The following is a 12,500-nucleotide window of genomic DNA, read 5'->3' on the forward strand; positions in this document are numbered from 1 at the left end:
CGTAGTCTCTGCGCGGTGTAAGCGCTGGCGAGCAATGGTAACTCAGCCCCACCCTACCAGCCACCAACCGCCCAACTTGAAAATCCCTGACAGGCAGTGGCGTCTACTGTGGCGAAGGGAGGAGTTGTATTAAGAATCTTCGTCTCCCGCTCGCATACGCTACACCCACTCCAGTTATCAGGACATGGACAGTGTGAGAAAATACAGAACAATAATTTGAAAAGATCACTTCCTGTGCAGCTGGGAGAAATTCAACCTACACCGTTTGTGTAAACATACTCGGTACGTATATTAATGTATATATATATATATATATATATATATATATATATATATATATATATATATATATATATATATATATATATATATATATATATATATATATATATATATATATATATTTTGTAAGTTTTTTTTTTTCAATTCCGTGCTTTAAGTGAAAAGGTGGATAGGTTTAAAATGAAAATTTTTCATTGTTGCTGCCGTCTTGTGCCAGTCGAACCGCGTGACATCTGAAACGGCTCTTGCTCAGTTGGCTTCTATTTGATCTCGCTGTTCAGAACATAACAGAAGCCACCCGAAAGGCATGCAAATTAACCAGTTGGATTATATATATATATATATATATATATATATATATATATATATATATATATATATATATATATATATATATATATATATATATATATATATATATATATATATATATATATATATATATATATATATATAAACACACACACACACACACACACACACACACACACACACACACAGACGAGGGATCATGGTTTCATGTCCCTGGAACGGCGAGGCATATGAGCGTGCCTCTTTATTAATGTGCTGTACCTGTCAGCAAGTCCGGGATGTAGGGTGAGGGGCTGTCCCGGTGTTTAGTATGTGCCCTCGTCCTAGCCAAAGGTCGGTCACTATAGTTTGGTGGGAGTCATTGGCTCACACAGGGATCTTCGAGGATACTACATTTTTCAAGGTGTTACCTGGGTATGTTCACAGAACCCATAAGGACGGGTTAAAGGAAGGATCGATTTTTTTTTTTTTTTTCTTTATGGAGAGAGAGAGAGAGAGAGAGAGAGAGAGAGGGGAAAGACCGCCTCACTGTTATCTTTCAAAAACTATTTCTTATTTTCACTATTGCTACCAATTTTTTTTTTTTTATTGAAACTATACGTTGAGTGGTGTCTTTGAAAACTATACTATGATGTTACCAGTTTTAAGAAGCTCGAGGAAAGTCAGATCTAGTAGCCATTTACTTTTTCTCCATTTTAGCTCGCTGCGTAATTCTTGCTCGCTTTCTCTTTTTTCTTTCTTAATAAGTCACATTCATAATTTATATTCTTTCTCCTTACCTCAAATTTTCCTCTAGTGTGTGTGTGTGTGTGTGTGTGTGTGTGTGTGTGTGTGTGTGTGTGTGTGTGTGTGTGTGTGTACTGTTGATTATTGCAGGAGCCCTATTCGATACGACACAGGGGTCTAATGAGAGAGAGAGAGAGAGAGAGAGAGAGAGAGAGACGTGCTGTGGCCTGAGAAAAGGGAATATGACTCTCTTGATGGTTTTGTGAATTTGTTCGGTGGTTTGTGTGGCTTCAGTACGTGATGAGTGAAGGATCTCTCTCTCTCTCTCTCTCTCTCTCTCTCTCTCTCTCTCTCTCTCTCTCTCTCTGTATCACCATTCTATTATTCTTCAACAGTATCAACAATGCAATTTATTGTATTCATGCATCTACATCATTACCACTCTATCGTTATTCAATTATCTATGATTGGTATATACAATTCTATATCGTGACAGGACTGTCCTCTCGGAATAAACCAGTCTTATTCACAAACATGTAACATTATGAATAAAAGTATTCTCTCTCTCTCTCTCTCTCTCTCTCTCTCTCTCTCTCTCTCTCTCTCTCTCTCTCTCTCTCTCTCTCTCTCTCTCTCTCAGATCCGTTCCTTCTGTACTTAAATCCACAAGACTCAAGGGCCATCTGCGTGTTGTTTTCGTACTCAGGTTAAGGAGCAAGGGTGGGGAGTCCTCACAGCGTTATCAGTTTAAATTGCTACAGGAAAATAACAGTCCGTCAGAGAGAGGGAAGGAAAGGAAGCAGGCCACCCACCCCATCACGGAGGAAATTACCTGAAGGTGTAAGTGGTATTAAAGACTTCACACCTGGGGAGAGGCGGTAGAGGGAGGGTCTGAACCACTAAGGTGGGGGGAGATGTACAAGTGAGAAGGAAAGGATTTATTATCTGAGATTTAATACCTTGATAATACACACAATTTTCCCCTTAGCTTCTGCCACAATATTTTTCTTTAATATATTTTTTTTCGCATCTTTTCTTTATAATAGATTTTTTTTTTCCGCTTCGTTTATAACATTTTACTCGGAGGAAACCCCAGCGTGCTTTTTCCACCAGTCAGGACAAGGAAGGCCGTAGAGGAGCCTCCCGTGGCCCAGTGATGGAAAATCGCATTGAGTCTGAACAAAGGCAGCCGGATATAGTGTGGCTTGTTACCTTTACCCATTTTTACACAAACTTTATATTTTTTTTCTTTTCTCTCTTGCTCTTATTTATTTGTTTATTATTCATGTTATTATTTATTTATTTATTCATTTTTTATTTACTTTATTTTATTTTATTTATTTATTTATTTATTTATTTTTGATAAGTGATCCACCACTAGAGGTTTACGTTCGTCCATCTGATTGTGGTTTGAATCAAAGTTGCCTTAAGCAGGCCGCTCTTATAAGGGCTAACTAGCATGGAGTGTATAATGATACTGTGCAAGGTCGACCAAGAAATATGATAGGACATGATGAGAAAAAAGAGAGGACACCTGACACCGTTCTTCTGCCCGCACACACTTGTAAGGCTGTACGAACATGACAAGAAAGGGAACGAGGATCTGTTAAGTCAATGGTACCCCTGCGTGTGTGCATGTATTGGACGTACTTATCTATGTACGTTTTGACGGAGACTGAAATATTCGTGTGTTTACGAAGGAGGAGGAGCAGTTCGCCGGGGTATGACCCTTGGTTGATACGGCGACTTAGGGTTTTGTCAGCAATGTTACGCGCGGGATGGACTTTGGAGGGATGCTGGGGAAAGAGGGTGGGAGGAGGCGCTTCTCGACACACTGACTTGTTCCTCCTCCTCCTATCCCCCAGGGTCGGGCATGTGCCGTTTATTTGCCCACATTGTTGGTAGAGTGAATGCCGTACTTGACTCCTTAGAACAGGAAGTGGGTGGGTTTTGGAGTTGGGGGAGGGGTTGATGGAGAGGAGCTGCCCTGTCTGTGTGTGTGTGTGTGTGTGTGTGTGTGTGTGTGTGTGTGTTGGTTTGCTACCTGTAACTGAGTTTATCAGTCAGTTCTAGAGTGACTTCGAGCTTACTCGCCACTTGTATATACCGTAATATACGTAAACCGAATCTTATTCAGCACGTTTATGTAAGCGTATCATTATATACCAATGATATTATATTAAGATATGTCTCACGGCAACATACTACTGCACAGAGGTTGTACACTTGGTTCAAAAGACCAAATATGAGCAGCATGGCTAGTGTTTTCTCAGAGGCGGCGGCGGGCGGTGAGGGAAAAGAGGGAGGGGGACGATAGGCGTCCATTGTGGGAAAAGGGAAGGGGGGTAAGTGGAGGGTCAAGGGGAGGGTTATTGTTAGTGTCAGCGCAGGGAAGAAAGCCATGAATGCCCCTCTCATCCCCCTCCCCGCCCGCCCCGCGTTTCTCTCTCTCTCTCTCTCTCTCTCTCTCTCTCTCTCTCTCTCTCTCTCTCTCTCTCTCTCTCTCTCTCTCCATGAAATGTAAGGGAGAAAAAAAAAATCCGCAAAAAATAACATGTTACAAACAGAGCGGACGATTGATAACTGATGATAGCTTGACTGTTTCTCACGTGAAATCCCATGATATGATATTATTTATGGTCCCGAGAGTGCCCTTTTAAGGTTGTTAGACGCTCTTATAAAAATTTTAGGCTTGTCACGATCTTAAGTTCTTGTATTTCCACGCGTGAATTGGTGCTATACGCACAGTACACCAATTTCATTGTAAAAAGATTTAAGTCATCTGACTTAAATCCTATTACAATGCAATCCCAAATGTAATGTGTTCTGGATGATAACATGAATTATCCGTTTTAAAATAACCTCGTTGTAATAAAGCTCATCCATGGGAACATCAGGCAGCTCCGGAATATGTTGTGTATGTGTGGACAGGTTCAATCATAACGTACTGAGTAGCGCACGTGACCAGCCAGTCCTCCTTTCTTTTCTTATCGTCCACTCCATCGCCAAACTGACCGTCCTCGTCCACCTAGGAAGGCAAATACTCCCACGTCCTCGTGGCCCCTTGCCCACTGTCCTTAAACGCCACTGCGGCTACGGAGATGAGTATCGGAGGGGCAGGGAGCAGCTACGGTGAATGGCCTGGCCCAAGCTGATCCCTACGAAGGAAATCAGTCCCATCTATCACACAGACCCTGGGTGCTCGGGGGAGGCTGGGAGGCAGGTCATGACTCGCACCGTTTAGACTGCCGTACTTGGCTTACTTTTCTGTCTGTTTTGCCCTTTGTCGCTTGGAATGTTGGATTGGTCACTAAGAAGAAGAAAAACCGGCCTTTGTGGACTGTGTTGCTTGTCAGTAACTCGTTAATATACGTATTGAATAATCTTTGGAATGAAGAAACACTAATTTTGGTTGAAAACACAAATTGAAAACGTACACATTTCCTCACATCATGAAGCTTTACGTACACACATGCTTTGGATATGCTTGTAGTTTACCACCACAGGTTCACATCGTATAAGACCCGTATTCAGAGATACTGCTCTGTCGCCACGAGTATTTTTAAAGGCTGGATTTTCAAAAGTGTTTCTCCCTTTAATCATACGGAAATCCTGTTAATGTGTCACTAGAACGCCACTTCAAGTTGAAGCTATTAAAAGTAGTCTTGCTGTGGGCAGGAGTTTTTCTGAATATGGTCCTTAGACTCCCGTAACCCTAATTTCCTGCTGCATGCCAGAAGATGGCATTCTTATGCATACGCGTGCTCACTAAGAATGCGACGGCTATTCATATTCATGGATTATACTGATTATGTAGAAATATTAGATGACAGTTTTCATATTCTAGTAGTCGCTTGCCTCGGCATCTTCTAAATCATGTGTTTTAACATGTACTAGTACCATTACATTTCAAAAGAGAATACCGTACTAATACCATTACATTTCAAAACAGAATACCAGAGTACTTTTCGCCTTAAGAACATTCTAAAGCTGGAGTTCATAGTTGACACAATTATGCAGTTACGTGCCCACATCTACGGAAATGAACACCGGCACTTTGCTGGTGGAGACGCTCACCGACTAGTAATACCTTCCCACCGTTATCCCCACCGTTCACACAGTGAAAGATGAAGTAACATGATCAAACTAATTACAAGGTATACAGTTCCACCTCACAACAACTGTCATACTTCTAAATAACACGATGCATACAAAAATCAATTTCCATATTGATATTTTCTGTCAATGAGTATGCACTTTTTTTTCTCAGAAGTGTACAATGCAAGGCAACGGCATATTGTAACATTATACGCCAGTTACATTTCAGCACAACTGATCTCGTCTGACTAAATCTTGTTAGTAACATACCAATAAGGACTGTTAAATAATAACAAATTAGCAAGGCAGTACATAACCAGCCGCATCGCAATCCTGAATACGTTTTCAATAACGGAACCGCGCGTCACATTTACAGTTTCGTGCTTTACTCAGAAATAACTTATTTTAACACTGAGAAATGCTTTCATCCATTAAAATATGTTTGTGAAGTTTTCTTAGTATGGTAGTGCTGCAAGATAACTGGTCACCTATCAACAATGACAGTGAAACAGAAAGGAATGGAATTTGGCTGAATAAAAGTGATAATTACATTACATCATCATAATCGTTATACATTTACGTAGTTACAGCACAACATGTTCACAGGACTTTAAACCGTTATCTCTCTCTCTCTCTCTCTCTCTCTCTCTCTCTCTCTCTCTCTCTCTCTCTCTCTCTCTCTCTCTCTCTCTCTCTCTCTCTCTCTCTCTCTCTCTCTTTTTCTGTGTGTGTGTGTGTGTGTGTGTGTGTATGTGTGGACCGTATCTGCTTTTCCATCCTCCTCCTCATGTTGTTCTCACTTTTATGCGCGCCGCCGCCCTTCCCACCCTCTATTGTCACTTATTTCCACCTGTCAGTCATATTCATCTGGCATTTTGCCTGTCCCTCCCCCCACACCGCCCGTTCTCAGCGGTATTTTCACTTATCTGATATCGCTGTGAAAATCAGAAAATAGTGTGTACAGTACCTACGTTCAGTGTGATTTTGTTACCTACGAATGCTGTTTTTGTTACCTTTGCGTGTGCGTGTGTGTGTGTGTTGGCACTGATTCACTGTCTTCCACTGTCACCTTCTTTCTCCCTTCCCTACTCTTCCTCCCTTTTCCTTGTTGTTCCGTTTCCCTCTCCCTTCGCTTGTCACTTCACCTGCCCCATCTCTCCCTTCACGCCAGTTCCATCCTTTTCCACCCCACCCCCTTCTTCACCTTTTTTTCCATTCTTATAAGGTGTTTCCTTTCCCACTAATACTTCCGCCCCGGGGCACTAACATATAGCTGCCACCTCCGCTCATACTTCTCTTGAAAATGGATTACCTCTTACTCCCGAACTTTACCAACAAACAATAGAAATTATATAAAACCAAACTTTAGTTTGTGTAAGAGAGAGAGAGAGAGAGAGAGAGAGAGAGAGAGAGAGAGAGAGAGAGAGAGAGAGAGAGAGAAATTAATCCTAAACAACAAAGGGCGGATGACTTAAAGTTGTTACAGCTGTTAAGTCGTACATTATTAAGGGTAAAAATGTCTGTTACATTATATAGATGTTATATCAACGTTTCTTAGGCATTTCTGAGAGCAGCATACCTGAATTTTTAGATGCAGATAGTCCAGTACTTGTCTCTTCAGGTCAGTTTCATTGCTCAACAATTCCGACGTTTTAGCTACCTACCAGGTCAACATTTTCTGCAGCACTATGAAATGAATAAAAAAATAACAAGTAGTAAATAGCAGCTATTATCTGATTACTTATTCTTCTCATTCTTCGGAAATAGCGGATAAAAGGATTATAATTGAAATCAGCAAAAATAATCATAATGATAATAATATAAGAATTCATCGGTTTGCAATGAAAAGTTACTTTTGCATGAGCAACCCCTGTCGTGCGTAACCCAACTGCAGTAACACTGCTTTGCTGATACCCCTCTGAAATCCATAACCACCTGACTTCTAATGTGTAGGTGGTCTCGTACTTTGCCGTTTATGAACAAGGGAATTATATAAGAAGAGAATGGAAAAGCAGCATTTAAAACTCTCTCTCTCTCTCTCTCTCTCTCTCTCTCTCTCTCTCTCTCTCTCTCTCTCTCTCTCTCTCTCTCTCTCTCTCTCTCTCTCTCTCAGGGGTGCCAACATTCCCACACTATAAAGTCTGGGAATCTCCTTCAAAGTACCGCGCGTGAGAGACAAACAGACTAATGTTGTGTTGACGCTCCTCCCCTCCATCTTAGACCATTCTGTTTACTACGTGACGAATGGAGGTCTCTCTCTCTCTCTCTCTCTCTCTCTCTCTCTCTCTCTCTCTCTCTCTCTCTCTCTCTCTCTCTCTCTCTCTCTCTCTGTGTGTGTGTGTGTGTGTGTGTTATATTTTTTGTACAGTGTGTGTGTGTGTGTGTGTGTGTGTGTGTGTGTGTGTGTGTGTGTGTGTGTTATGTTTTTTCGTACAGTGTGTGTGCGTGTGTGCGTGTGTTATATTTTTTTTTGTACAGTGTGTGTGTGTGTGTGTGTGTGTGTGTGTGTGTGTGTGTGTGTGTTATATTTTTTTTTGTACAGTGTGTGTGTGTGTGTGTGTGTGTGTGTGTGTGTGTGTGTGTGTGTGTGTGTGTGTTATATTTTTTTTTGTACAGTGTGTGTGTGTGTGTGTGTGTGTGTGTGTGTGTGTGTGTGTGTTTCGTACAGTGTGTGTGTGTGTGTGTGTGTGTGTGTGTGTGTGTGTGTGTGTGTGTAACGGTCTCGCCATTCTTGCCGTCATCCCAAGGGAGTATCAGTCTGATGTGCTCGAGGCGGTGGCGCGGTGCCGTCCCTGCTGGTCTGCTACTCTGCTTGGCTGAGGGTGCCACATTTTTCGATATTCATATTTTAAAAATTGACACAAACATTACTCTGTAAAATATTCATTATTAATTCAATTATGTATTATTTTGCTTATTGCTTCCGAAGTACAAAAACAACTGTATTACCGGCGGTACATGCTGTAATAAGTGTGTATTCGTAATATTTTGTAATTGTCTTCTCATATTCCCACAACAAGAATTCACTTGAGAGATCATCGATTTATAAGTGTACCTATCTTGATAGTGCAATTTCTTAAAAAGTATAAATTATATTATTGGTTTTAAGATTTTCAGAACAGAACTTTTCATTGCTGAAGTCGAGTTTGTATTCTGCTTCTTGATTCCTTGCCGTTGACGTTTGAGTGTGGCCTTGGCAGAGTATGAGCTCAACGGTCGGATGCCTTATTAATACATCTTACGTCAGCTCCACCACCACAGCATCTCGCGTCACCACCACCGCCACTAACACTCCATTATCATCCGCGTACGCCTTTATCAATGCCACAATCTTACCACCACCGTGAGTCATTTCACGAACACCAGTAATTCCACACCCCACACTTTATACCAACCACCAGTCAGCTTTGCCACCATCGTACAGTTACTGGACCCTCATCATCTCGCTAGGTGCTGTTAAACTGTTGATAATGCTGCAATCTGATAAGCGCATTATATTCATTAACCTTGTTGTTGGCAGTCTATAGCACAAACTTTCAATTCCTTGTTCTGGTAGCGTTGTTTGCAATGCTGGTCTGATAGTCACGATTGGAGTCACTCAGTATAATAACTACGTATGTCGAGTAGATATTATGAGCACATATCGGAGAGCACAAAAAGCATACAAACTTCACATGAACCATGAGGCTTGAGCTCTGACTGATTTTTCTTTATATTGTTTTCACTAGGCAAGAAACGTGAACAAAGAATTAAGCAGTATGTACAGGTACACTGCCTATAAAAAGTAGCACCTTTAGTGAGTATCTTGCCCCAGCCCAAATAGCTGACATCCATTTATATGATAAACCTGCTCATTATTACGAAATAAGCTAATTAATCTACAGTATTTATTGACAACTTATGACATCACATGAAAACCACTACAGTGCCCTCCTTGCATCTACAAATATATATATATATATATATATATATATATATATATATATATATATATATATATATATATATATATATATATATATATATATATATATATTATTTATTTTTATTTTTATTTTTTTTTATTCATGCAACTACGATATATTTTCTCTCTCTCTCTCTCTCTCTCTCTCTCTCTCTCTCTCTCTCTCTCTCTCTCTTGGAAGCCATCAAATATGAAAGTATTAGTTTGATCGTTGTGATTGATCTGCCTCAACAACCTATGGAAACTGTCATTATTGCCTGATCACATCTCCATACCAAACAATAAACGAGAGCAGTTCTTCGGGTATTCTTAGATTCATAGCATCCGGACTAGATAAAATCATGCTGTTCCTCCTATTACTAGGTGATGGGTTGTGGGTGTAGATGGATAGGGATGACTAAACTATACTGGACGACAAAGTTCACTCCGCCCACCGGAGAAAAGGTTTCACAACACAATGGCAACTTGAGGAATCAAGGGGTTGTCTTAAATCAAATCAGGTTTAAGATGGAACCATTTCGGCACCCAGCCAGCCCTAGACCCCACTTTTCCACGAGTGCCCGCATTTCTTTCCAGTGGCTGATTGACTTAAGTTTTTACTATTAACAAGCCAACTCTAGTCTAATATAACCTAGCGCTCAAAATTCCTTTGAAGTAGGTACTTCCATTCATTGTGGAAACTCAACCCCAATGGCTGCAGCAACCTCACTCAAAAGAGAGGGTTACAACAGAAATATCTATTATTAGTTCATGTGTGAGCATTCTCTGTTCCAATATACTCTCTTCCTTGTCTTGTGCTTATTCCAGTATTTGGACTTTGCACCCACTACATAACAATTGCCGTTCTTTGTATAGCCAAACCACCTTAGGCTGTGTTTGATCCCCATCAATCATATCACACTTTATTCTTTCACCTTTACATGACAACACATCTTCCAATACCTTCACAATTCATTCTAATGATATTCATACCTTCCACTCATTTTGATCTATTTAGACTACACCCTAAGACCTAGTCCATACAATCTTAAAGCAGTCCACAACCCTTCTCAGTCGGTTGTCATGTGATTTCTTTAAATCCATTTAAGTTAAACTGCATCCATATCTTTACCAAATACTTTAAACATCCTTTCTCACAGTTAATCCACATATCCCACCATCTTTTTGAGCTACACTGCTCATTACAAATTACTGCTTTAGTATGCTCTCCATCATCCATGTTCTTATACAAAAGTATCTTATATGAACTCACCCACTCAATTAGCACCATAATGCTCATGAAATATTCATCTGGGAATCTTACCTATCACTTTGTAAGTCACACCACCACCTTTAAAAATTAAACTGCACATCTGTCAAACTACAGCTTTCTTAGTTTTCATCTATTTCACTGTTTCTGGCACGGTTTTCTTCAAGATCAATTGCTCATTCAGTTTTATAATGATGTTATATATATATATATATATATATATATATATATATATATATATATATATATATATATATATATATATATATATATATATATTTTTTTTTTTTTTTTTTTTTTTTTTATGTATATACTTCATGTCTTTTGGAACAAGCACACACACACCACACCCACACACACACAGAGAAAGGTAGGATTGCTAGTCTCCCATCCCTGTTAGGAAGTGAGATCACAATTCCTTGGCTTAGATCTCATATCTGTTCACTATTCTCTGAATAAGAGAAGAGTACAGGCAGCCAATTTTTTAGGAGGCACACCAGCCAAGGCAACAAAAATTCCAATAAAATAAAAGGCCCCCTGAGATGCCAGTCCAAAGCAGTAGTCAGAAATTTAAGGATAAGTGTCTTGAAACACTCTCTCTCTCTCTCTCTCTCTCTCTCTCTCTCTCTCTCTCTCTCTCTCTCTCTCTCTCTCTCTCTCTCTCTCTCTCTCTCTCTCTCTCTCTCTCTCTCTCTCTCTCTCTCTCTCTCTCTCTCTCTCTCTCTCTCTCTCTCTCTCTCTCTCTCTCTCTCTCTCTCTCTCTCTCTCTTAATAGGAGTAATGAAAATCAAGAATATTTATGGAAGTCATTGTCTTGCAGATGCAGTGAAGTCATCAATACTATGGATGAAGTATTTGGCAACAGCAGCAGTGACACTGTGATGGAGGCAGAGCTATCCCAAGTGCTGGAGACCATCCGTCATGACATAGCATCCCTTCATCACCACCAACCCCAGTCATCTGCCAGTAACACAACTGTTGCCCACGCCGTCAGTCATACACAAGCCACTATGTTGCCTTCTCATTTTAGAGCTGATCCTTTGACTTGTTCAGAACAACAAGCAGTAATTCCTAGAAGCTGCAAGGGTGCATATTTGCCTGGTGCTAGTGGGGTACGTCCAGTACCCTACCCAAGAGTCATCTCAGTAGCCACTCCATCTCTTAGACACACTCAGTCAGCTGTAGAATCTAGAGTGCCCCCACCCCTAAGTTCCTCAAGGCCGAGAGCCTTCAGCACCAGTGCCTCACCACAGTCACACTCTTACGTCAATATCCAAGCCTGCCGCCCTGCCTCCACTTATGACAATGTTCAGGAACCAACTGTGCCAGTGACCAAACCAGCCACACCTTTCCTGACATTGCATACATCATCAGTACCAAAGTACATGAATGTGCCTTTATCTCCACATCCCCACAGCAGCAGTGCCCCAACTACACCTCAAAGAGGAAATAGTAAACAGCTCCTACATCACAGTTATATTGAATTGTGGTCTGGGATTCAGGAGGAGCGAGATTCCCTCAGTGATAGTGAATGTGAAGAGTTGAAACGATCCTTGCAAGATTCTCAGACATCTAGCAATTGTCCCTCCCCAGGTTATGTGCAGATGACCTCACCATTTATTAAGAGTCCTCAGGTGACTAGTCCCTTCAATGGATCAGTATTGGCAAACTTTGCAACAAAGCTGGCTTCTTATGCTGGGCAACAACCCAGAAATATCTTTTGTCCTTTTTGCCCTCGATACTTTGGTTATGAAAAAAGTTTAAGCAGTCACATACACAAGTCACACAGGGTGGAGCTGAACTCCATGGTAGAAAATATGTGTAATGATCTGGTACTTCAGTTTTGTCCCATCTGCCAAGCTCAGTTTT

The 12,500-nt window shown here is 40.7% G+C and overlaps 1 protein-coding gene across 2 annotated transcripts in view; it reads left to right on the forward strand.

The window, feature by feature from the left end:
• Positions 1-68: 68 nt before the first annotated feature.
• LOC135102204 (uncharacterized) overlaps positions 69-12,500 on the forward strand; it is a 13,880-nt gene continuing 1,448 nt past the window's right edge. The window contains exons 1-2 of one of the 2 annotated variants that reach the window (XM_064007036.1): positions 69-282; positions 11,452-12,500. The exon at positions 11,452-12,500 is cut by the window's right edge and continues 1,448 nt beyond it. In XM_064007036.1, the coding sequence (XP_063863106.1) occupies positions 11,474-12,500 (1,027 nt within the window). In that variant the 5' untranslated portion in view covers positions 69-282; positions 11,452-11,473. Of the gene's footprint in view, positions 283-8,381; positions 8,762-11,451 lie in introns of those variants that run through there. The other variant, XM_064007035.1, reaches the window with a different exon arrangement.

The sequence above is a fragment of the Scylla paramamosain genome, chromosome 7 (assembly GCF_035594125.1).
Source record: "Scylla paramamosain isolate STU-SP2022 chromosome 7, ASM3559412v1, whole genome shotgun sequence".
NCBI classification, from domain to species: Eukaryota; Metazoa; Arthropoda; class Malacostraca; order Decapoda; family Portunidae; genus Scylla; species Scylla paramamosain.